The sequence below is a fragment of the Tachypleus tridentatus genome, chromosome 2, assembly GCF_004210375.1.
Source record: "Tachypleus tridentatus isolate NWPU-2018 chromosome 2, ASM421037v1, whole genome shotgun sequence".
In the NCBI taxonomy this organism is placed as follows: Eukaryota; Metazoa; Arthropoda; class Merostomata; order Xiphosura; family Limulidae; genus Tachypleus; species Tachypleus tridentatus.
This window is the reverse complement of record NC_134826.1, coordinates 67,009,569-67,037,399: the sequence shown is the minus strand read 5'-3', so window position 1 is coordinate 67,037,399 and position 27,831 is coordinate 67,009,569. Positions and strand designations below refer to the sequence as shown.

At 36.9% G+C, this 27,831-nt stretch overlaps 1 protein-coding gene across 3 annotated transcripts; it reads right to left on the bottom strand.

Moving 5' to 3' along the window:
- Nucleotides 1–27,050, bottom strand: LOC143244085 (uncharacterized). 3 transcript variants are annotated; one of them, XM_076488137.1, is made up of 3 exons: nt 18,894–27,050; nt 6,565–6,651; nt 1–2,387 (listed from the first exon to the last, which is right to left on the bottom strand). In XM_076488137.1, the coding sequence occupies exons 2-3, from the start codon at nt 6,607–6,609 to the stop codon at nt 378–380; spliced, it is 2,055 nt and encodes a 684-aa protein (XP_076344252.1). In that variant the 5' UTR covers nt 6,610–6,651; nt 18,894–27,050; the 3' UTR covers nt 1–377. The 3 variants fall into 3 exon arrangements, with proteins under 3 accessions (XP_076344252.1, XP_076344251.1, XP_076344250.1); XM_076488136.1 differs by lacking the exon at nt 18,894–27,050 and adding an exon at nt 9,785–17,086; XM_076488135.1 differs by lacking the exon at nt 18,894–27,050 and having other exon boundaries at nt 6,565–17,085.
- Between the last annotated feature and the right edge of the window lie 781 nt (nt 27,051–27,831).

Here is a 27,831-nt window from a genome sequence, read left to right as displayed (position 1 = left end):
TTGGACAACAGTAATTGTTTAATTATGCAGGTTAATTGTTATTTAAATTACAATAAATAAATATATATATATATATATGAGGTTTGCCCATACAACTTTCGTTTTGTATTATCTGTTTTCTTCGTTGAAGTGTGATGTTCACATAATAAAGTCAGACCCGCTCTCCAATTGGACTAGGATTGTTACCATAGTAACAGTGATATATGCAAGGTCATAATCTGCAAAATGAAGTTCTGAACGTTCTTAATTAATGGGACTACATGGCTGTGAGCTGACGGTACTTGTTAACCTTAACGTGTGAAATAATTACTGTATATAAACATGAAATAAATACAATAACAACATGATAATGAGACACTCATTGTCGGACCTAAGTATTAAATCTTGTTTTTTTTAAACGTTGATAGTTCATACGGAAAAGGTAAGGCGCCATCTTGTGATCGTTGTCGAAGACACAGAAAAGTTGATAGAAGGGAAGAAATCACTAGTATGGCCAGTAAAACAACTAACGATGCAGCGAACCCGGGAGTAGACATACAGATAATACCACTCTCAATATCTTCTTGGGTGGTATAGACAGGAACGGTTTCATTATGTTGTAGTGTAAAGGCCAAGTCACTGGATGAAACCACGCGAATCACCCTGTTCAGTCCAACCTCGGTCATCTCCTCGTGATTGACGTCTCGCTCCTCCCGAGGCCGACTAACTGGAAGATATTCCGGTGGAGGTTCTTGTATATCTTCACGGACAATACTAGCATCGACGGCATAAGCGCACTGCTCGGGACACTGGTACCGACAGATCTGAATGGTACATTGGAAGTGGACCTCCATGGAATCTGGGAACTTGAAAGCCTGGAAATGGGCGTACGAAAGCACAGATGCGCTAGAACCAAAGTTCTTGACCTTGGTGAAACGACTCATCAGCTTAGGCCTAACAATACACCCTCTACTGTCAACTAGCTCGATGGGTGCTTTCCTTCCGTCGTGTGCGACACAGTTCCGAACAAGCATGTCAAACCTGTTCTCGTCGTCTTTGACGGCTAGTACCATGGTCATCGTTTGACCAATCTTCACAATCCCTGCCACTTCACTAGCCCAAGGACCTTTTCCAACCTGGATCTGCATCCAGCAGCCAACGTTGTCACCTGCAAAGTCAGCACGAACTACATCCAACATATCAACTGGAAAGGGCCGGAAGGACACTTCCTTCTCATACTGATCGTGCCAAATACAACGTAACTTTCGAGCCTGGTCCCAAACCTCTTGAACCTGTTGGTCGTACTGTACAATGATAGTATTTTCAAAGAAACTGCCACTACCACTAGGACCACCATAACCATAAAAACCATTTTGTGTGTTACCTGACGTACCACAGCTGTTAATAGAAATGTCAAAGTAGACGCTTTTATGTCCAGATCCCGCAGGCAGGTGGACGCAGTTGCCGTAGTTGTAATGGCCTTTGCTGAAAATTGTACCATGAAAAGGTTTATCGAAGTCTATAGCTACCTTCATCAAGTTTTTTTCACATTTGACATCTAGATGGACAATCTTTGGCATTTCGGGTTGTGGAAGGGGCCATGGGTCAGACCCAGGGAGTTTTGCAAAACCAGGAAAATTGTCGGTACCTGATGAAATCCCAACACCGTACTCACCTCCTTGCGATGGTCTCTCACCAGAGTATACTGGATGAGGAGGCTGCCTAATATATTCTCCATGATCTCTAGCAGGTTGTGGAAGGTGTTCACCACCATATACTCCACTCTGTTGGTGATCGTTTCCCAATCCACTGTCCTTCTGGTTTCCACTACTATATCCTTCAACGTGCTTATTTTCGTCACTATATCCCTCACCTTGGAGGTGATCACCACCAAATCCACCATTCTGTTGATTTGCACTATCATATCCACTAACTTTCTGGTGTCCGCCTTCAAACTCTCCACCCTGCTGACTTCCACCACCATAGTCTATTCCTTGTAAATGTCCTCCAACAAATTTCGCATTTTGAAGATGAGTACCACCGTGATTCTCACCTTGTAGGAACCCTCCTCCGAATGGAACACCTTGGAGGTGACCTCCGTTAAACGCCTGACCTTGTAGATGGCTCCCACTGAAGCTACCAGCCTGCTGCTCCCCGATATAACCTCCACCTTGGGGTAATCCTGGGAGGATAATATGAGCAGCTTGAACGGGAATTGGCAAAGGAACAGGTATGGGAATAGTATGCTGAGAATTGTACCCAGATTGTTGAGATGGTGGAGGTGGCTGGTGTTGATAGTTGTCTTGTCTTTCTATTGCTTTCATCTCTCCTTTAGGTATATTCTCTGATCCACGACTCTGAGTTTCTCCATTAACATTTTCCCTAGACTTCTCAGCTGCTAACACCACCTAATGGCAAATAATGAACAAAATATATGTATATATATACATGTTAACCTGTAAAATTACGATAATTCCCTACAAAGATCTACAGTTAAAACACAGAAGTCGAATGTTTAGTCATGCACATCACCATAAATATATAATATATATAAATAGGTACGCTATTAGAATATTCTAACCAATAAAAATGTTTTATTCTTTTATTTTCCTAAATTTTCTGTTATATTTATTTCTTGTATCTTCCTTTTTTTTCTGATTTTGTAGGTTGGTGAAGGGTAACTAACAAGTTACGAAAAAAAATTGTATACAATTTATACATACTCTTTACGTAGTGACATCTGTATAGTAATGACAGAATTTACGACACAGGTATTAGTATATCCATTTAAGCATTGCTTCATACTTGTTAGTGTGTCGGGCTGTGGATCCAAAGTTCGCGCCTCGTTATCACCAAAACAAAATCGCGCTCCACACTTTGGAGTCGTGAATGTGTTATAAAAGTGATGGTCAAATGCCACTATTATATTACATTAACCCACGATTTGACAGTGGATGGTGTTGCCCATATTACTCTTTGCGCGATAGTTAATAAACAGCAATACAATAATAATAACTATCACTATATTTTTATACCCACGTTACGGCAGACTCGAGAAACAGAATATCATAAGTTGGTTAATAATTTAACGAATATTCTAATACAAAAAATTCTGTAAATTAACCCTGAAACGATCAAAGGACTAAAAATTGGTTCAAATATACACAACGTATAAAAAATTATATATATTTATATACATATCTGGTGTATAGAGGTCGTTCTTTTCTAAACTTCTATCAAAACAGTACAACGTTTGTATGTTAATAGAACTATTATTTTTTTTCAGGAACCAGAGATAGGTTTATTTTTATAATATCCAAATGAAGTGTTGTTTATGATCTATACTTATATAGTCTAACGAAGTACATATATATATATATATAATACATGCTTCATCTATTCGCTGTACTTTGGCCAGTCTTTCAGCACACGTGGATTATCAGGAAATCTACAACTAGCCTAAAGGTAGGTCAGTGTATTACAACTTATTCAAGTTTCCGTTAAGTTCCGTGAAAAGAGCAACGGCCTCATCCGACCAGACAAGAGTATCAGGTCAGGGTCAACGAAGTTGTGTATTTTCCCGCCAACTTCCCTTGTTAGCCTGAAGGAACGCAGTCGAACAGGAAGAGTGTTGGAACCGGGATAAAGTGAGAAGTGCAGGTGCTGAGCATGAGATTTCGCATGCACACACAAGCAAGCAAGAAATTTATACAACCTAGTATTATCTTGCATTAGTTTTAATAAATACTGTGCCTAACGATTACATAAGAAATACTTCGTGTAAGATAACTTCCAATTATCACGATAATTTTAATTAACTTATAAAATAAGCCTATGCTTGTCCCCCTACTCCACTACTTTTAACCATGCCGCTTAGTCTTCTATTAGAAGTTGTTAATGTAGTGGCTGTAGCTAAGCAAAATTTCGTTGAAAAAATAATGTAAATTCTTCTACTTAAAGTACTCTACAAAGTGACAAATATACCTTTTCTAAGCCTAATTCCATTGTAACACGGTCTTTGCTGTTTGACAAATGTCGTCTGCTCGAAACGTCGCAGAAAATAAAGTGGAAATAGTTTTCATTTAGACGTGCCGATGTATTCTTTATTGTTATTTATCTAAGTATTTTCTGCTAGGATTCCTCTTGGTTGGAGAGCGGTAAGTTTAGAAATTTACAATGCTAAAATTCTGGGTTCTGAACAGAGTGCTCTTCGTGCAGTTTTGCATTAAAAATAAACGACAAACCATCTGTCGGGTTCGTTGTATTTTTACCATAATTATTCTTGTGTTGTATTGCAATTTCATTAAGTTGTATATCACGATTTCCTAATTTTCAATGTTTATTTTGATACATTTAAGAATGTATTGATGACACAGTTTTTATGACATTAGCAAACACAACATTTATAAATCGTTCATTTTTTATATTACTTTTAATTTTATGAAGAAGCAAAAAGTAAAACAGTACAGAGTTATGAACCGTTTTTTTCTTCTGATTTCGGCTCATAACAATGTATCAATAAATCTTTAAACATTCTTTTATAACTTTTTAGGGCTCTTTATTCAGAATTACATTAGAAAAGTTATTGGCAAATATATTTACAGTGGAAACAAATTTAGCTACCAAGTGTTTAAAACCATCGTTGTTACAGGTGTAGAAGGGATTATCGCGATCTGGCGGAATGTATATATATATATATATATTGTTGCCTAAAAAATGTTAAAGTAAGATAAAATATAGAATATACAGCAGTTAACTAAGCCTAATTATTTAATAAATACATATAATACCTAAAGATACACGTCAGTTGATTTGTTTCTATACACCTTTAAGGGTCAGACAAATCCTTTAAAACAGCTCAAGGATTGAGTGTACATAGAAGACGTTTATGTTTATAAATGCGTATGTTTCTGAGCGTATCCTTCAGCTGCATGAAGGATATCTTAAAAGTCATAGGACTCAGATGGCTCATAAATAAACGTTTTATAATTGACAAATACACACCACCCTTGTGTTTACTTTGACTTCAGATAATATATTTTTACTATAACAAGTTCTAAGGTCCTATTACTTTTGGACCATTTGACTTTGAGTAAATGATGGTGCGCTTCTCGATTTGATTTTAGATATGTTATTCCAATCAATTTTGTTGGTGTTCAGACTATGTTAAGTTGTATGGAAGTCTCTCTCTCTCTCTCTCTGTATGTATACATGTATGTATATGTTCAAATCTTTATTCAAACTTACTTCGAAATATCAAAATGTTTAACTTGCACATCAGATGGCATTACGTGTCTAAACATGCGTACACGCGATTTCTTTTGGATTACAGATGTCCACTATTTAAACAACTAGTTTATCCTGTTCATGCAAATATTTTAAAAAAGGTGCTTACGCGATACACTTAGAACGAACTAGATGTCATTAGTGATTATCGCATAAAATTTATTGTTGAATAATATTGTTTTAAACAGTCACAATGTTCGACTAATCTCATCTATGCGCCTCAAGTGCCATCTAGTGGTCGTTCAAATATTCTAGAAAGGATAATTTCTAACAACAAATATTCTAATCCCTTCAGTGTTTTTGATACTGTTTTATTACACTGCAGTTATCAAGTTTTAAACAGGAAGTATATATGTTTTCACAGAAGTAATGATGTGAAAAGCTTATATATATATATTTCATAGTAGTCTTCACCTCTCGCTAGTGACTCAGCTGTAAGCTTGAAGGTTTATAATGTTAAAATTTAGGTTAAATTCGTGTTGTAGTCAGTGCAAATAAATATCTTATTGTGTAAGTTTGCGTTTAAAACAGTTTTTTAATTTGAAAACACTAATGTTTTTTTATGTAAAAACACATTTTCATTTCTTGAAGGACATGTTGTTGTTTAATAATTAGCGTCCCAGACTGTGAGTCCGAGGACTTATGGTCCGCATCCCGTTACCCCCCCCCCCAAAAAAAAAAGGAATTTCTTCAGGGCGACCGACATTTTTACTACGGATATCAAAACTTGACTTTGAGCGTTATAAGTCCTCAGGTATATCCCCGACTGATCTGGGTGCAAAAGAAATGTTAACCAGTGGCATTATTAGGGAAAATGGCGTATACTTTAATCGGAAATAAATGTAATTTTTATGAACGAATGCGTTCTATGGAACAAAATAATTTGAGGAATACGTTCCGTGGAAGACATATTATTTGAAGAATACGTTCCATGAAATACAAGTAATTTGAGGCATACATTTCATAATTGGATGTTGGAACATACAGACGCTCAAGATGAGGCATAATTTCGCTAAAAACAACAACACCAAAAACACAGTAAATATTTATCGTGGGTGCAAAGTTCCCGTTCAGTATGTCAGAATCACAAAATAACCGTGTCAATTAAATAATTATAATAAAGTAACACCCTGAATTATGTGTCAATTAAATAATTATAATAAAGTAACACCCTGAATTATGTTTCAATTAAATAATTACAATAAATAAATGCCCTGAATTATCCAATTTTCACTAACAGAATTGAAGATTTATCTAAGTGATCAGCAGGAATCTAAAGTCGAGTTTAATAGCACTTACCCCAAGAATGACCACTGTTGCTAATATAAGTTTCACCAGAATCATGTTTGCCAGGATAATGTTTCTAGTACACGAAATACACAGCTTCTGAAAAGAAATAAACCAACAATATATATTTTTTTTGCTTTTATCATCCACTATATAAATTATAAAATTTCTAGAGAAGAATCGAAAAATAATGTATAATTGAATAACAAAAACAATTGGATGAATATCAAAGTTAACAAAAAGCAGAATTTTAAAATATTTAAATAATGACTGGTAAGTTACAAAAACCAATTTCTTAGTTCATTTCCTGATACTATTCGTTGGTAAAAAGGTAGTACAAGAGTAGGCGGTGGATGGAGATTACTAGCTTTGTTCCCTCTAGTAAAGTAGATGTGAATGGGGCCCACTCAGGGTCCTTTTCACCTGAGGCAGGAGTCCCACAGTGAGAGGTAGTTAGCCCTATCTTATTTATCATGTATGTGAGTAATATGCCACTGTCGGACCTAAATTTAGGTTTTGCATCACAATTTGCTGACGATGTAGCTGTTTGGAAAAGTACCTCCACTCCTTCAATAGCAGCAACAAACCTCGAACCAGTCCTGAATACTGCCAGAAATATAGAATAAAAATAAATATTCCGAAAACCCAAGTAATACTATTCATCAGATTAAATAAACCGAAAAAAGATCCACCAAAGTTATACATAAACGGATCACTTTTGCAGACTTCTAGTTTGGCAAAATTTTTAGGATTAACTTGCGATACCAAATTAACGTAGATGCAACATACTAACAATATTCTGATTAGGATAAAAATCAAGGTAAATCACCTGATAATATAATAAAAATCTGCAAAACATACATTAGACCTATAATAGAATACGCATGTCCTGCCTGGATAAACATAATACAAAAACAGTTACAGAAACTACAAAAAATACAAAATTCAATCTTAACTTCAGCCTATAAAGTACCACGTAGTACTTCATCCACATTCATGTACAAGTGTGAAAACATAGAGACAATATCTGTAAGACTCTTGTATAATGCACTAAACTATTTTAATAAAAATTGGCATAAAATGATTTAATGTGTGATCTTAACAGATACTACGTACATGATGAACATAGTCCTAAGTGTTCGGGCGAACACGCTGGATGGTCCAAAAGAATCACGTTATTCGCCATGAAAAAGTACTTTGTCCTCCGGGCATTGTGGATTGCAGCATTGTCCTGCTAAAAGATCCAATCATTTCCACACAAGCGAGGGCCTTCAGTCAATAAGGATGCTCTCTCCAACATGCCAATCTAGCCAGCTGCTGTTTGACGCCCCTGTATAACCTGAAGCTCCATTGTTCCATGGAAGGAGAAAGCACCCCAGATCATGATGGAACCTCCTTCACTGTGTCGTGTAGAAAATGTCTCTGGTGGGATATCATTATCGTACCAGTGACGTTGGAAGCCACCTGGACCATCCAAGTTAATTTTTTTCTCATCAGAGAACAAAACCTTTTTCCACTTTTCTACGTCCCATGTTTGGTTCTTCTCAGCAAAGTTTAACCGAGCTGTTTCATAGTGTGGAAGGAGGCTTGGCCTTTGAAGACATTTACAGATTTTAAAAGCCTTTCTCTTGTAGATGCCATCTTATTGTCCTTGAGCCGCATTCTGCGTACGTAAGCGCCTCAATCTGGTTCGACGATCGGCTGGTATCTTGCCAGACAACCCGTCGAATCCTCCTGCTCAACGCCGGCGAAATTTTCTTAGGCCGACCACTTGAAATTCTCGTTCCGTATCCCTCAGGGTCTTTTAAGAAATTTGCAACAGAAGTTTTACTACGCCCAATCTCACCAGCGGTGGTACGTTGAGAGAGACCTTGCTTTTGCAGCTCGACAATTGTGTCACGTTCAAACTCTGTCAACTTTTCAGCCTTTGCTATGTTTTAACCCAATGTAACACAGAAGATGTCAGTGGGAGATGTTGACGACGCTAATGCTTGAAACACAAATGACTAAATTTCGTTACGTGTTTACCGATTAACGCTTTGTTTCAGTATGGTCTTAAACTTTTGAACAGCTAGTATTTAGGCTGATTTCATTGTGTTCACAATTTTCCTGTTAAATGCTAAAAACGTTTTTTTTTTTTTTCGTTTTCTTATTTTCATTTTTCAAAGCTCTACTCAAATAAGTAGTTCAGTCTAACAACACAAAATGCATATTTTTCTTTATGTTCATTGGCCTTAAGATTTTGGCCAGCAGTGTATGTGTGTGCTCACAGGTGAAAATAGTGATAATAATTTTATTTTGAAGTAATTGTGCACCTAGACCTAATCGTCAGATCTTCAGTTGAACAATCGGATTATTTCTCACGAAATACTGTTTATATGAACAAAGACTAAGGTAAATATACATTTTAAGAAAAAAAAATTTGTCATGTTTCATAGTTTTACATAAAATGAGGACGACGTTTTTACCTTTTTTGTTTTACGTTAATTACGTAGCATTATGAAACATTTGGTTTTTAAATTTCGCGCGAAGCTACGCGAGGGCTATCTGCGCTAGCCGTCCCTAATTTAGTAGCTAAAAACTATAGGGAAGGCAGCTAGTCATCACTACCCACCAACAACTCTTGGAATATTCTTTTGCCAACGAATCGTACAATTGACCGTCACATTATAACACTCCCATAAGCATGTTTGGTGGGATGGGAATTTGAGTCCGCAACCCTCAGGTTTCAAATCAAACACCATAACCACCTGGCCTTACCAGGCATACATTTGTTTATTTCAAATACTTACGTAAAGCTACGCAAAAACTGTATGTGTTAGTTGTTCGTAACTTCAAACTTACAAGAGTAGATGACTGGTAGTTAGTTAATCAACAGTACACACCGCAAACGGTTGAGCTACTTTGATCGAACAGTGGGATTTGATCTTGTTTTGTACAATATAATCACTGCCCAAATTACGCACCGTGATTTTCCAACAAAAAAACGCGAACCACCGATACCGACTTCACAGTTTTGTACACTAACAAGTGGGCCACGCCCAGCCACATAACTAAGTATTAAGCCAGTTTTATGTAACATATTTATTAATTTCAGATATCAATTTTCTTGCTTTTAGTAATATTATTGGTTGTAAGATTTGATTTTCAACTTATCTGGCCATCTACTCACTGTTTTTTGTTTTGGGTTTTGGTCATTCTTACCTGTTGTTTCTCTTATGAAACTACTCACTATGAGTTATTTACGGACAGTCATATCTGGTAGCACAGTTATTAAATGTCCCAGGAGTTCTGGCGTAAGCACACCAAAATTTTGTTGTTGTATCCCACTCCATGTTGTTGCATTCTATTTTCTGCTTTATATATGTTCTTCACAATTTTCTTTGGTAAATCTTAATATTCGGTTTGTTCTGATGATCTGTTTGACGAAAGTTTAAAGGTAGTTAACTTTACTGGAGCCAAGTGAATTATCATAGTGTTACTAGTATAATGTGATGCCATTGGACTATCTTATAATGAGATTTGTATTAACATCAGACTGATATAATATTTCAAGAGCTCTCTCCAACGCTTCCAAAATAGCCACGTATCCACATATGTTGTTATTGTTTGTTTGTTTTTGAATTTCGCGCAAAGCTGCTCAAGGGTTATCTGCGCTATCCGTCCCTAATTTAGCAGTGTAAGACTAGAGGGAAGGCAGCAAGTCATCACCATCCACGCCAACTCTTGGGCTACTCTTTTACCAATGAATAGTGGGATTGATCATCACATTGTAACGCCCCCACGGCTGAAAGGGCGTGCATGTTTGGTGCGACCGGGATTCGAACCTGTGACCCTAAGATTACGAGTCGAACGCCTTAACTCACCTGGCCATGTCGGGCCTCATCACCACCCACAACCAACTCTTGGGGTACTCTTTTACCAACGAATATTGGGATTGACCGTAACATTTTAACGCTCCCACGCCTGAAAGGGCGAGCATATTTGGTGTGAGGGGATTCGAACCCGCGATCCTCAGATTACGAGTAAGCGTCTTAACTACCTGGCCATGTCGGAACCTGTTTGTTACTGACTTGGTTGTTTTAGCGAAAATCAATACGGTGAATTTTTTGCTCCCTGTTCGCTGTTAGAAATTTAATCCTGAATTTTAGCCACTAGGAAACATTGCCAACTAGAAGACCAACGTATTGTATGGTTTACACGTCAGAGATCTTTTGGATTTGGAATTAAAGACAGACAAATAAAATAAAACAGTTTGTATCTCAGTCGTAGCATATATCACAGGCTTGATCGCCCGCCGTCAAGTCGCTAGTTTTTACAGTTAACAATTTTAACACAAGTCTTTAACGAATGGCCGAACGAATAATAATTGATTGAAGTTAACGACTTCTTATCTTCATTTCTGAATCATAAGCTTCAAAAGCTATAATTCCAAATCCAACTGATTTCCTGTTCGTGATAGCGCCGACGCCCCATTTGTATTTGTTCTCAAATTGTCAATGAATATTGACTATGACGTTATTTTTTTTCTTCTTACTTAAATATCATATTTCTGGTTTAACTCAAAGACGATCTAGTCAAGTGGCTTAACATGAAATTATTCTGTAGATATTAACAACACAAAAGAATAAGCCTTGGGGGAGTTACACCCACGTAACATCTGGTCAAAATTCTAGTTGTGGGTATAGTAGGCGTTCTGGAAGTAACGCTAGAGCGCTCTCTTTACCTTGCTGTTTGAACAGAGTTTGTTGTAGTTAAACTAAAACTAATGATGCTTTGCTTGTGATACGTAGTCCAAATGAATTATTTTATATGCCTGAGCTTGACACCGCCTCTAACTTTTTGTAGGAAATTTCAAACACTGGATATAGTAGTACAGTGCAGTCTTAAAATATTTACTCTCTTGTTAAATTATACACTAGTTTCAAAAGACAAGAAGGATGAGCACATTGAATCGCCATGACTACCAGCATAAAACCTCTTAAACACTTTTTGTACTCTAATGCACGGCAGGAACATTGTAAAGTATATTATATAAGCATTAACACTAAAAGTGCTGGCGAGTTACATGTGGACAACAGATTTTTAATTAATTTTCTTCTAAACTATTCATAAAGGGAATTGTTCTTGGGTATCTAGATGTGTTGGTTACAGGTTTCTAACAACATACGAGCCAGATAAATAATTTCAAACATTAATATCGTCAGTATTACAATTGATCCTACTGACAGGTAGGTGCTCCATACATTTTTTTACATACAAGATAAAAAACTTCAGCGACTCGTTTAATCCATTCTTTTTTCCACTGGCATTACTCAGTACAATGTTGTGTACGGACGTCATCCCACCCGTACTAAGAAGGATAGTATAAAACAGCCTGGAATTTGAGTTTTAATATTCCAAACACTTACGTCAACAGTAAATTTCAGGACTTACAACACCAGAATCCAGAGTTCGATTCACATACCCCCACTTCACCGGCCGGGTTTGGAAACTACTTACCGATGGTAATGATGAATCGTGAATGTTGACCCAATAAATGCCTCGTTGGTGACGGAAACAACTGCACGTTCTCCAAGTGTTACTAGCACGTTCACGTGCAACCATATTTCACTGGACAAAATAAATCTAGCCAGCCTGGCTGTGCCAGTATTGATAATGTCGTTCAGAACAAGTGAGAGCGGAACCACGAATCCAGTGGTTGTCGTTGAAATTACGAAAAAGGAACGATATGACCCCCTAATCACTATTATCTTACACTTGTATCGACACATTCTAGTAGTCGTTCGTTGTCATGTAGTATACCGGCTGATTTCATATTTGTGTACATGAATTATTATCAGCCAATACCCTACCTTGCTGATGAAAGATGGGGGTTTAAACCCTTACTTTAGTGTTTCTGGATGCACCTCCATGTGCTATCCCCTCTTCCCCTCTTTCCCCTTCTCTCTTTATCATTTCTAAATGCCGGTTTCTCTATATGTGAACCACCCGTGTGCTATCAAGCGGGTGTCGACCGAGTGAACGACTTCCGGGTTGGAAAGCGGTTAGCGTTCGCTGCGCATGACTGTTGTGTATGTAGAAAGCTTGGCTAACGTTACTACATTTGCGTCAGTTTGACATAAAAAACATTAAAAGCAAGCATAGTACATCCTCTAATTAACAAACATTTTGCGTCAGGTTTCTTTTACCATGAACTCGTAATTGCTTAAATTGCGAACGAACGCAGTGAATGTTCCTACACTTGACAGTGGAGTATTTCCCTCGGAACCCAAGAATTTGCAGAACTTGACCCCATGCCCCAGTGACCGTGTGCGTTTACCATCTACTCCCCCGTTCCCCGAGTCCCATGGTTTGTCTTGCTTCGCCTGTTATGGATACTGCTTACGTTGTGTCACGCAATATTTTACGATACTAGGTTTTTCCAAAAGTCGGATGAAATACGAGTGAAGCGGTGAACACGAAAGAAATTTGTGGAAAGATGGTTAGAAGCAGTGTACTAAAACTTCAGTTGAAAGTTGTCTAGAACACAGAGAGTACGAAACGATCCAGTTCAAAGATGGCTAGAAAATAAAGAGTATGAAACGATCCAGTTCAAAGATGGCTAGAAAATAAAGAGTATGAAACGATCCAGTTCAAAGATGGCTAGAAAATAAAGAGTATGAAACGATCCAGTTCAAAGTCAATTAGAAACAAATAGTACAAAAAGATCCAGTTCAAAAGTCATTTAAAAACAGTGGGTACGAAAAGAACCAGTAAAATGATGACTAGATGTAGAGAGCACGAAAAGATCCAGTTAAAAGTCAATTAAAAACAATGACTACGAAAAGATCCAGTTAAAAGTCAATTAGAAACAATAAGTACGAAAATATCTAGTTAAAAGTCAATTAAAAATCAATTAGGAAATAGAAAATATACTCTCAGTACTCACTGATATTCTTTAAAAAAATATAAGGAATTTTAAGCCTCGCGTCGGATAAAGAACAAACGCTAAATCTGGCCAGATTCACGTACTGTTAAAGCGAAATTCAAACGAAATGTATTTCTAGAAATTTTAAAGATAACTGAAAAGTAAAATGTTTCTGAAAATCGCTCGATTTCAATTTTAAGGGGGTGACACGCCTTTTGGGAAGTGAGGATTTGTTTAAGAAATTAAATAAGTTATATCGAACAGTTTTCAAAAAATTGAAGGTTAAATAATAGTGGATGACTTTTAGCTGACCTGTACCATTACGACTCTGGGGCAGCATAAATTATATTTATACCCGTTTTTAATTAATTACCCGAGATCCTAAGATATACTCAGTATCGTAACTACAGAAGATAGAGCTCCCCGCGTTAAAGAGAGATTGGACTCTCTACATTTATTTTCCTGTAAATTGTAGTTGCTGTTCTGTCTGATCGGGAGCCATTTTGGGTCAGGCACTCCACAATTGTGGGTTTTATGCTTACGCCTCTGTATATACTGTAAAACCAAATCAAATATGTGATATTTATATTTTAGAAAATAGCTCCTGAGTACAAATATTTTAAATCATTTATTGCTTGATAAATCGTTTATATGTATAAATGACTTTGAAACAATCTAATTATCACATATCTCTTTCATATTATCGTTAGAAATGGATTACACGAAAACAATGATATTTTTGTCCCTCGAATTACTTTAACTAACATTATCTGGTTAGTATAACTTACAATACCGATTGATTATTTCAACGTATAAGAAAAGACTCCCCGTGGCACAGCGGTATGCCTGCGGACTTACAATGCTTGAAACCGGGTTTCGATATTCGATGTGGGCAAAGCACGGATGGCCATTGTGTAGAGTTGTACTTACCTTTAAAAAAAACTGTAACAAATAAATGGGTAAACGTATTCGCTGAGCCACATTAGGCGGAAAATTAAACACAGGCTACAGTGTAAAAGTCAGAATTGCCTCCGTACCCCCTCCCGCTGTTTGGTCAGTCACTGATGGGCTTACGAACTTAGAACGCTAAAATCCAAATTTCGAATCCCCGCGATGGGCTCAGCAAAGACAGACTTTTTGTTGCTTTACTTTAAAAAACAGATAGACAGCACACAGAATTATTAAAAATGGAAAATCAAGAGAACATTGGAACATTTTCATTCGCTTTAATTCATTTTATTTGTTTGAATTTGCCAAGGTAAACACATACACAACATTTATATTTCAAGTTATTCTTGTCGGCATTGCGCGCAAGATATTGATCATTCGTGAATAATGATTCCTTTTATTTACTGTTTTTCTTTTCTTCACCAGGGTATGGCCCGCCATGGCCAGGTGCGTTAAGGCGTTCGACTCGTAATCTGAGGGTCGCGGGTTCGAATCCCCGTCGCTCCAAACATGCTCGCCCTTTCAGCCGTGGGGGCGTTATAATATAACGATCAATCCCACTATGCATTGGTAAAAAAGTAGCCCAAGAGTTGGCAGTGGGTGGTGATGGCTAGCTGCCTTCCCTCTAGTCTCACACAGCTAAATTAGGGACGATTAGCGCAGATAGCCCTTGTGTAGCTTTGCGCGAAATTCAAAAGCAAACAAACATCTGTTGCAGCGAATGGCGAATCAAAGAACAGATTAGGCCTGCACATAATATTTTCTTCACTGATGTAGATGTTTTGGTGAAGACAATAAATGGGCAAATAACATATTAGTCCGCTCAGTAATAATGAATAACACATGACACCTTTAAACTTCATAAAAATAGTTTTGGATTTAATAACGGATCTCCCATAATTCAGCTACGCAGATTTCGAAAATAAGATTTATTTTCTATCACGTGAGGATATTTTACAATTCAGGAAGAAAAACTCTAACTTAGATCAAATTATTATTTTTTTTACCACAATTAACATTTTTTATTATTATATTCGGGTTCTAGAACGAATAATAAGACTCTCACGTCGCGATTGGTCCAGAGAAATCTATAACCAGTGGTTGTCAACATTTTAAACATAACAATATGTGATCCGATTTCGATGGAAATAATTCACTTATGTAAATGTACATATGACATTTCGTGAAACCCGGTACGTGATAGGGAAAGAAAATATATATATATATATACACATTATTTTCGGATTCAGCGTACAGGAATTATTGTAGAATATGTAAGAATTTGAAGACAGTAAAACCATCGCAGGCCTGTGTAATTAATTGCGATGGTATGTTATATGTCACCCAAACACCTGAAGTATTTTAGTTTATAAGTTGTGAATAAACGATCAAACAAATAACGACCGTTAACAATCTATTGGTATCTAAAACGTAATAAAAATAATAGGCATTGTTGTTTTTTGTCAATATTCATGTATTTTTTGTTCTCATTTTACACAAAAAAAAACTATTTGTTCCGAATTTTGATTCGAGTGGCACCATTTTGGCTTTCATCTTCCTTTGCTTTTACAGTAAACAAGAATGATATTTTAATATTTGAAGTCCACTCCAAAGGCTCAGATGTAAGTCTTCAGACTTGCAGCACTAAAAGTTAGGTTTCGATACCCGTGGTGGGCAGAGAACAGAAAGCTCACTATATAGGTTTGCACTTAACACTATTTTGAAGAATGTTGTACATATGCCCAATATAGCCAGGTGGTTAAAGACTCGACTCGTAATCCGAGAGTCACGTGTTCGAATTCCCGTTACACCAAATATGCTCGTCCTTTTAGCCGTTTGAGGGTTATAATGTGACGGTCAATCCCACTTTTATTTGATAAAAGAATGATGACTAGCTGCCTTCCCTCTAGTCTTACACTGCTAAATTAGGGACGGCTAGGCTTTTGAATTTCAAACTCGTCGCGCCTAATTTCAAATAAATCTAATCGCAACATATAATATGTACGTAAATAAATAAATAAATATATATATGTAAAGAAGTATTGAATAATGTAAAGTTTCGGGGTGTTTCGTCTGAGAAAATGAGCAAACGTCATCATCACATGATCACAATTTCGCAAGTTTCATTATTAAACTTTTGAAACCCAGCATTAAACGAAAACGCCCTCTAGGAGTGGTTGGTGACGTTATTTTTTCTTCCATATAATTTCCTCCCATTAAACAAATACCAACTAATTTCTTCGTATCATAACAAAAGTATAAAGAAGAATGGTCATATTTTTCAAAGATTGTTAAGCTTTAGTTCAAGCAATCTATTCTGTACGGAGTTTTTAAGTAAAACTTATACTCTGTTATTTACCCAATATTGTAAAATATAACAGTATTTGTTAATCTATATTTTTAAAGACGAAATTTGTGTTTGTTTGTTTGCACCCTAATTCCTCTGAGCTTATTTGGCTAATCTCAACCAAAATTCGTATGTAAACATTAAGGAAATATGAAAAATGCATTAAGGAAGTCAAAATTGAACCGAATTCTACTCCTATTTTTTAAAACCTTTTGGTTAATGACTCCAAATCGGGGCCTGGCATGGCCTAGCGCGTTAAGGCTTGCGTTTCGTAATCTGAGGGTCGCGGGTTCGCGCCCGAGTCGCACCAAACATGCTCGCCCTTTCAGCCGTGGGGGCGTTAAAAAGTGACGGTCAATCCCGCTATTCGTTGGTAAAAGAGTAGTTAAAGAATTGGCAGTGGGTTGTGATGACTAGCTGCCTTACCTCTAGTCTAACACTCCAAAATTAGGGACAGCTAGCGCAGATAGCCCTCGAGTAGCTTTTTGCGAAATTCCAAAACAAAAACAGACTCCAAATCTACTGAGTGTACCTCAAACAATCTTGACAGGTTGACCCTTAGACAATGTTGAATATTTTAAATGGGATTCAAAGTGAAAGTATGAACGTTTGTTCGCGTTTTTTTTTTTTAATTTAGCGCAAAGCTATATGTGGGCTATCTGCGCTAGCCGTCCCTAATTTTGCAGTGTAAGACTAGAGGGAAGGCATTTAGTCATCACCACTCACCGCCAACTTGTGGGCTACTATTTTACCAAGAAATAGTGAAATTGACCGTCACATTTTAACGTTATCACGGCTGAAATGACGAATAGGCTTTGGTGTGAGGGGGATTTGAACCCGCGACCCTCAGACTATGAGTCAAGCGTCCTAACCATTTGGCCATGCCAGGCCTAATTACGAACGTTTGCTGAATTGGTTCTCAAACACCAAGACCTTTCGCATGGCCAATAAGATGTTGGTTGTTTAAGAGTGGGGTCAACTCAAAATCTTTATTTGTTGGTAGCAAACTGTAAATATTATTTTTGGAGAAGCTTTTGGAATCTTCAGAAATCTAGGGTTACAAAACAAATATATAAAAAAGAATATTCCAAATTCTTCATATAGATGCATTCTTTAGCTGTTCTCCAGTGGTTCAACGGATGCACTCAAAACACTAAAACCCGAAGCTCGAGTTTTTCGAAACGGACAGCGTACAAATAATCTGTTGTATGGCTTCGTGCTAAAATGTTCCACCGCTGGTACAGCGATACGTCTACGAATTTACAACGCTAAAATAAGGGGTTCGATTCCCCTCAGTGGACACACCATATAATCTGATAAGGCTTCGCTATAAGAAAACTCACGCATACACACGTGCTAAAATGTACTAAGAAAAAACTAACCAATCTAAATCTTTCAAACTGGAAATACTTCATATTGTTTCTCGACTAAAAATATCGCTAACAGTGACGGTATTTAATTAATTAAATTATTTATTATTTTATGGCATTCAATATTTTTATATGACCTGTATGTTAAATTGACTATATTAACTGCTGGTTCACTTTTTAATTCGGATGTATACATGTAACTTGCTGTGATAAAAAAAGTAAATGATAAACGATAATTAAATATTCAAACATCGTAACTATACTGCAAGTCTGCCTGTTTCTGTGTGTAATATACACACACACACACACCATACAAAGATTAATTATAATGAAGTTTAACTTGAAAGTTCATAGCTAGAAATTGAATACAAAAAGAAAGGAGTAATATATATTATATTTTTTTCAAGCAATTTGAACCTAAAAACTTAACGCTCCCTCTAGTTATGTCAACTTTAATTTTATTAACATTTAAATCTAATTCTACAATATTCATATAGCATATCAATTTATTTTTCAAAACAAAAAACACAGAACAGTAACTTTCTTAAGATGTATTTGAAGACGAAAATTAAAAAACAAAATTGTAAAAACATGACGGTAATTTCGTTAAGACTTATTTGGAGATGAAATAAAAATAAAAATGTAAAAAGCATGACTGTAATTTCATTAAGATTTATTTGGAGATGAAAATTAAAAAAAAAAAATTTTGACGCTCTACGCTAATTTCGTTAAGACTTATTTGTAAATGTCAATGATTGCCCCCTACCTGTCGATACAAGACTTATCCTTCTCCTGAAGTTTACTGCTGTTCAACCTTTTCAGCTCTGGATAAGCGCACTTCTTTCCAAGTTCACGGCCAAGAAGAATATGTCTGCACAAAACTTCCGTTTTATACTCCTTTCCAGCGTGGCCTACCTACCTTGTCACTTTCGTGCCTGTAGGGCGAGCAGGTAGCGCGTGCGAGCGGCGAATGTTCAAACACTTCCTACAAAAACGTGCCAGTTTATTTCTGTTCAGAAAAGGCCGAAACTGTTTCTATGTTACGTGTCACTATGTTCTGGACAGAACCCAGTATTTTCTGTTTTGAAAAGAGGTTTGTTTAAAAAAGAAAAGAAAACGGACGACTTGAAATGGCACAAAATTATAAAAGTGCAATCTTGAGCACAAGTGTAAACTAAATTAATATATTTATTTCCCGCTTTCGTGACCTCAACTCCATTGAAGCTACTCTAACAGTTTAGACTTTCGGTAACAGAGATTCATTCTAACAGTATAAATCATGCGGTAACGGAGCTTCGCTCCGGTAGTACAAAACTCATAGTACTGAAGTGTAAAAATTATACTTAAATAGTTATAGAACTGTGTGAGCTCAAATTATTAAAATACTTATTTGTTTATTTTACTTATTTTGCTTTTTTATTTATTATTATTACATTATAATCATCTGAGACTATGATAGGCGTGTGTGTGTTTTTCTTACAGCAAAGTCACAGGGGGTTATCTGATGAGCTCCCCGAAGGGAATCGAACCCTTGATTTTAGCGTTGTAAATCCGTAGATATACCGCTGTACAAGCGGGGGCCACTATGATAGGCTACTTTACAATGGAACACGCCCGTTATCTTATACAAATACAATCTTTCTTAAACCTTGTCTGCATCTACTTATAAAATAGTTTAATTCTGGTATCCACTTGAAACCTTTTGAATATTTTTTTCAAAAAAGTAAGATAAAATACCTTTTTATATTAGAAAATATGTTTGTTTGTTTTTTAGCATTTATGAGTAGAAAATAATAGACTGAATAAATTATGTGACTGAATTTCAAGACGCTTGTGTTTTTCTTATAGCAAAGCCACACCGGGCTATCGACGGAGCCCACCGAGGGGAATCGAACCATTGATTATTGCGTTGTAAATCCAGAGACATACCGCTGTGCTAGCGGTGGACTTCAAATTGGTTCGGTTAGATCTAAGATAGTGCAGTGTTTCCATAGCTTTTATAGTTTTTAAGATAAGATATAAATTTAAGATAATCGCTACGGTGATTGGAACACTAATAAACAAACAAAAGCAGTTTCCGTTTTGTGCGTCATAAGATCGTTTCATTCAAAGTAGTGTTTAAAAATAATCTCTGCGCATATACACCACAAGCAATTAACCAATTAAAAAACTTACAGTTGCTTTTGCTTAAGCCTTTTTTTTTTTTTTTTTTGCGTACACTAGGGTCAGATCCAAGCGAACTCTCTAACACCTGATCTCTTTGCTGTGCCCATCATGGGTATCAAAACCCGGTATTTAGTGTTATAAGCCTACAAAGCAAAGTAATCGCTGAGCCAGTAGGAGCAATTATATAAATAAAATATCGACCCTTTCCTCACGCATGCGCTATATATATATATAGCTACAATTACTGTCGAACACAACTGTGATTTTGCTTTTCGATATTTTTATCCAATTTGTTTTGTGTGTATATACCTTGTTTTTCTTTACACGATGCCTTTTCAACCAGTTTACAAATTCTAAATTTGATAAAACCAAAAATAGTTCAGAACTAATTATACTGTGGACAGTGATGGAAAAACAGATAACGGAGCTACAATAAAATCACGGATGTGCAGTGCCCTGTTCTTTATTAAAGTTGTATAAAGTCGTGACATGAAATCAGCGAAGCTGAGCGTCCTTAAATCCCACTAGATGTCACGATATCTTTGCAGTTAAAATGGAGAACTACCCGAGTATAAATTAACGGAAGTGATTTTTTTGTATTAAATTAGAAGAAAATATTAAAATCCAAAACAATTAAAAATAAAAACAACAGTAGCCCTAAAAGACATTTTGTTATCGTTTCTACACGTAGCTCACGGTTTTATATCTCTGCAACTTGGGTGATAATGATATATCAGCTTAACGTAATGGTTGTATATAATAACAATGATGATTGCCGAGAATGGTCCAATGTTACAGCAGTTCAAATTGATTTCTGAGTAATATAAGCAACCTGGATGAATACTTTAAATATAAGTTTAGTTCTTTCACAACTCTATTTGTATCTCTGTGTTCTACTGTTTTTAAAGTCACACCCTCACTGGAATCAACAGATGTTTGTTTGAATTTAAGCGCAAAGCTATACAATGGGCTATATGTTTCCTGCTCACCGCGGGTATCAAAATCTAATTTATACCGCTGTAAGTCTGCAGAGTTACCACTGTGTCACTGTGGTAGGGGAGGGAGTAAAAAACAAAGGAAACACTCGACTCGATCATTTTTGTGTCGTTGTTAATATGTTAGTTTACATTTATTTAAAAGTGCCTTAAACGGAATGGATGGATTAAAAATGGCATTTTTGACATTTCAAAATTTGGCTCATAAACACGAGTCTCCCAATGATTCAGCGATAAGTCGGGGGGGGGGACAATTTAAAAATGTTGTTTCGATACCTGCAGCGGGCACAACATAGATAGCCCAGTGTTTTAGCTTTGTGCTTAATACAAACAAACGAACATTGTATTGAAAATGCAGTGCTCAATTTCTACAGGATCTGAGGGTCCAGACCTGTTTCAAGATTTTTTTAAATCTCTTTAACATAAAGACGGAACTAGTATAAGTTTTAAAACTGCTACGGTTGATATTTGGCTGAAGTTATTAACTACGTCACTTCCCCTCTAGCCCCATCGTAAATAGTTGCGTCAGTAAAGTTGAAATTGTAATCTTCTGTAACCCAAATTCCATCCCCACCCAGCAAAAGGTGTTCTCATCCTTTTTTCTTTTTTTTACCTCTAGAAACTAAGCGCAGGATATATCTTAGTATAACGTTATAAGCAGCCATTTGCTCGGTTTGCCGACCGGATGTGTCGAACCAAAAAGTCGCAAGGTGAACTATAGAACTGCCGGAAAAGTACACGTGGAAATCTTTTAGAATTTTTGAAATAGAACTTTTAAAATTATACTTGTCTTACGGTTAATCTGACGTAAGTGTTTCGCGAATGAATTTGTTTAAAAAATTAAATTATTTGTAAAAAACTTATCGTAATTTTTGTGCACACTCACCCGATAAGGATACGATATGTGTAATTGATTCAGTAATTAAATAAGTTCACGTGTCCACGCACATGGAGCTGTTCATTTGACGTCCTTAGGGTACGTTTCAACGAAGATGATGTTTCGTCTTGCAGACAGATGTATTTAGTGTATATTGCTATTTACCCGGTTTCATGTTCCTCGACATAAACCATCGTAACGTCCCCTCAGTTAAACAACGGTAAATCTGAGACAACGCTAGAAACTGGGTTTCGATAACGACAGTGGACAGAGCACAGTTGGCCCATTGAGTAGTTTTGCACTTTACCATGTGAACAAATCTGTAACAATAGTAGGATCTGGTTTATTAGAAGTAAATAAACAAATTTGTAACAGTAGAAGGATCTGATTTATCAAAAATAAAAATAAAGCCATGTACCTGGAAAGTTGTTGTGGTTAAACAAAAAAAGAAAAGCAACTACACAATGGGTTGGTTATTTGTGCTGTGCCTACCACGGGTATCGAAGCCCGATTTTTTGCGTTATAAGCCTGCATACTTACCGCTGAGCCACTGTAAGATACATACCTATGGTCGAATGCTTTTGGAAAGCCAATGCACAGAGTTTATACATCTGATTATTTCCAATAAAACACGTTAGAACCATGTGCTGATTGTTCCCATTACATGCATAGTATTTAATTCGAGCACTGGTCCTGGCATGATCTAGTGATGAGCTTACTCAATCTGTAAATTGGAGGACTCGTGGTTCTCGACACATTGCCGGAAAAACGCGTTCCGAACTCCGAGTTTATGACTACGCTATAAGAATGATGGTCAAATCTCACTGTTTAAACAGGTGGAAGTGACGCAACAGTTGGTGGTGGATGCTGTTGACTAGTTGCCTTCCATCTAGTTTACCAGTCCAAAGTTTTCCTCGGCTAAGTTTGGATAACTCCTCGTGTAACTTTGAGCAGTGGTATAACTACAAAAGACGCCTCCACCCCGTGTATTAAAAGTAATTACGATTCGATTGATTCGGGCTCCTTTTTGCTCACCCCTCCGTAATTGCAGGGGCTAACTTACGCCACTGGTTTTGAGCGAAGTCCTGAAAAAACTACAACAAAACATAAGGTGGAAAAACGTATTTGGGGCAAATTCATTTATGTTCAGTTTGAAGGTGTCGTTTTGATTTGTGGATACGCGAACTTTTCCAAGTTATCGTATGTTCTTAAAGTAGTTATTTTTACAAATATATGATTCTTTATGCGGCAAAGGTAAATGCGAACTTCAGCGACACTAAAGCTAACATTCTTACTACTGGATAGGGGTATTGTCACACTTTGTTTCTTCGTTTTTTAAGCACAAGCCTACACAATGGACTTTCTACGCTATGCTCAACGTGAGTCTCGAGCTCCTGACAATTTCGAGCTTTGCCTTCAAGCTCACCTCTGAACAACCAGAGAACGTCGTTTTATGACAAAATTGTAAGCATTTCATTAGCCGAACGTCACCTCGATTAATTCAGTGGACGCTGTTGATTATGCTCCATATTTTCAGCTGTAGAAGCGTTATGAAAGTGACAGTCAACTCCCACCATTATACAGTTAAGAGTAGTCGTGAAAGCGACGTGGTCTGCTGAATATTAGTCCTCCCTCGTCACTACATAAGTTCAAAATTAAGGGTCATCTGTGTCTAAACATTGGGTTCTACTGAAGTGACCGTCACATAAGGTTTCTATTAACATCATACGAATGTGCTTTTGTTTTGTTTCTATAAATTATCAAGCGCTCTTCTGGTGCTATACGAGAAAAGTGTGTACTTCAAGTTAAACAGATAGCATCCTATTACACATACTTCAGGACTATTCGTGTGTACTTCAAGTTAAACAGAATATACTCCATTACATACTTCATGGCTAATAGTGTGTAGTTGAAGTTAACCAGACCACACCTCATTGCACATACTTCAGGACTAACAGGATGTAGTTCAAGTTGAACAGACCACACTCCGTTACACACACTTTAGGACTTCTCTCTTTAGACAGCCCAAAGCCTTCGGACCTGGACGAGGAGAGAAAGCTGACCAAAACATTAAGCTGTGGGAATCGGCGACAGACCTTAACTGGTCAGTCTTGACCTTTATCGTACTGAAGATCTTATAGCCAGTAGAACACTGAAAAATAATTCCGAGCACCTATTATCATGATTGAGAGTTACCTAAAAACTGATCTTATCATAAAAACACTGTGCTTTCAAGCGTATGCAAGAAAATAAGCTGTTTTCATAGCAAGTGTAACATGAGAAATCTAAGTTATAACAAAATAAAACACGATTCAAAAACGAACAAACAAAAACTCCGGTACATATTTATTTCGTTATGTTTTTTTTTTTTTTTACTTATATTTATCGTACGTTTCTAATTACGTGGGAAAATTTTTGTAATGTGTTTCGTACGTCATGTTAAACAATGAGCTACGGTGGTCTAGTACCAAATCTAGGAAATGAGAGGGTCACTCCCCCATGATTTTTGTTCTATAAATTCACGCAATGACTGCTTAAGATAAATTATTTTAAAGTAGCAGTATTTCCAAGGTGAGAGAACTTTAAGCTAATCATAATTTTTTTTAGTGTTATATAAAACCAGATGGTTAGGGTACTTGACCGCAATCGGAGGGTCGCGGGTTCGAAATCCCGTCGCACCAAACATACTCGCCGTTTCAGAAGTGGGGTGTTATAATGTGATGGTCAGTTCCACTATTCGTTTGTTAGAGAGTAACCCAAGGGTTGGCGGTGAGTGTTGATGACTGGCTGCCCTCCTTCTAGTCTTTTACTGCTAATTTTGGAGCGTGTAGTGTATATAGTCCTCGCGTAGCTTTGCACGAAATTCGAAACAAGCAAAGTAATTACATTTGAAGTACTATCAGAAACAACACCCTACGACAACTGATTGTGCTAGTAATTACGAATCGTAGTATTTGTACTTCGTTAAAAATAATTAGAAAAAAATGAAGTACAGCGCGGGAAAATTGTTGTGGTTATTTTATTTACGCAGCTCATTAAATCGAGAGATCGGAAAGATTTATTTCGGTTATAATTTACATAAAAACGTTTAGGACTGTTAACAATGATATGAGTATTACTGATTAAATTTCATTTGCAAGTAAAATAAACCGTTTATCTACAGTAAGTACAAACTACTCTTATATCTTACCGTTATGCACGCGACCAAAATCTTTCGCCATCTATTGAACGGCACCACAAACAAACGACACTTTTGATATTCTATGGTATGTGCAACAATCATTTCTTTATTACAGTTTGTTTGTTTGTTTGTTTTGGAATTTCGCACAAAGCTACTCGAGGGCTATCTGTGCTAGCCGTCCCTAATTTAGCAGTGTAAGACTAGAGGGAAGGCAGCTAGTCATCACCACCCACCGCTAACTCTTGGGCTACTCTTTTACCAACGAATAGTGGGATTGACCGTCACATTATACACCCCCACGGCTGGGAGGGCGAGCATGTTTAACGCGACGCGGGCGCGAACCCGCGACCCTCGGATTACGAGTCGCACGCCTTACGCGCTTGGCCATGCCGGGCCCTTTATTACAGAACACAGTTATATATAAAAGTACTCTACTATCTATACGAACACGACGTTTGATTGTATCTTCATTGATGTAATTTTTAATTACAGTACTACGAAACTGTAGGTATTAAAAGACTTATTTTTGAATAAACAAAAGCATTTTTAATATACAAGAATATTAGTTTCTATAAGTAGAACAATGTAAATTTTGAGCCCTGTACATTTAATCATTTTGATGCAATAAGTTGCATATCACTAAATATCACAATCAGAACACTTTTCGCGTGTAGTACTTTCAGAAACAACAAAAAAATGTTCACTATTTTAATTTTGTTTTCAATAAGGTATGAATACTACGATTGGAAATCACTAGCACAAATACACGACCGCAAGGTGTTGTTTCTTCTAGTAACAACAGTTTTCGATCAGAGTAAGTTACGTATTTAAAAGAGAAACTCGAACTTAACTCGGTCATCAGGAAAGGTAATTAAATATACTTTCCTCACGTTTCTACTTATAAAGATTAGAATATATTGTTTCTATAGTTCTGCACCATCGCTGTTAACGATATTTTCGGCCGTACACCCAATGGTATTTCGCGAAATTCAGTCATCTCAGGATATTTAGGTTAGTCTTAAATACAAATTTCAAGGTAACGATACAAATCAATTTTTATAAAACAATTTTTAATAACTAACGACAAATTAACAATAGCGTAATAATATTTCACATAATAAATAGTGTGCCAATATTATTAAGGAAAGGAACAATAAATAAATAAAACAAATGGATATCGTAGTTAGGGAACGCATGCAGTAGTTTCCATTCTAATTCATTGTCGTTGATGTACATTTCTTTTGAAACCGGCCCGGATTGCTGTTCCAAATCACCATAGCGGTTTAAGACACTGTTATGCTGATTGGATCTTTCAAGATCTTAAGGTGTCGTACCATTTTAATAGGTGATTTTTAATAAAACCTAAGAAATGTGCCACACCTTTCATATTTTGCATTACATCTAGTACATTATACAGTGCGTCACAAACAATCTCAAGAATATGTACGGTACCTGATAGCGCATCAGAAACACAGTGTAAATTCAATTAATACTGATATTATATAATGTAAAACAATAGATTTGTTCTGCAGTAATAATATTTAATGCTGCTCGAGTACCAACTTCACCATCAGAAAATCCTCCATACATTCATTACCTTAACCTATATCACTTGATTATTCTCCATACATCCAAGTACCCTAACCTATGTTGCTTGATTTTTATACCGTACATCCAGGTTTTGGTTTGGTTTGCTTTGAATTTCGCGCAAAGTTAAACGAGAGCATCTGCGCCAGTCGTTCCTAATTTTGCAGTGTAAGACTAGAGGGAAGTAAGCTAGTCATCACCACCCACCGCCAACTCTTGGGCTACTCTTTTACCAACAAATAGTGAGATTGACCGTAACATTATATCGTCCCCACGGCTGAAAGGGTGAGCATGTTTGTTGTTACGGGGATTTGAAACCCCAATCCTCAGATTACGAGTCGAGTGCCCTTACCACTTGGCCGGGCCACAAATTAAAACGTTGTTGTTTAATAGCTTCGTTTCTAGAAACTTGCCCGGCATGGCCAGGTGGGTTAAGGCGTGCGACTAGTAATCCGAGGGTCGCGGGTTCGCATCCCCGTCACACCAAACATGCTCGCCCTTTCAGCCGTGGGGGCGTTAAAAAGTGACGGTCAATCCCGCTATTCGTTGGTAAAAGAGTAGTTAAAGAATTGGCAGTGGGTTGTGATGACTAGCTACCTTCCCTCTAGTCTAACACTCCAAAATTAGGGACGGCTAGCGCAGATAGCCCTCGAGTAGCTTTGCGCGAAATTCAAAAACAAACAAACAATCTAAAAACTCGTCAGTTTATTTCTGCATGCGCCTTGTATAGCCAGATGGTTAGGGCGCTCGACTCGTAATCCGAGGGTCGCGGGTTCTGATCCCCGTTACACCAAATATCCTTGCTCTTTCAGCCGTGAGGGCGTTATAACGTAACGGTTAATCCCATTATTCGTTTGTAAAAGAGTAGCGCAAGGGTTGGCAGGAGGTGGTATTGACT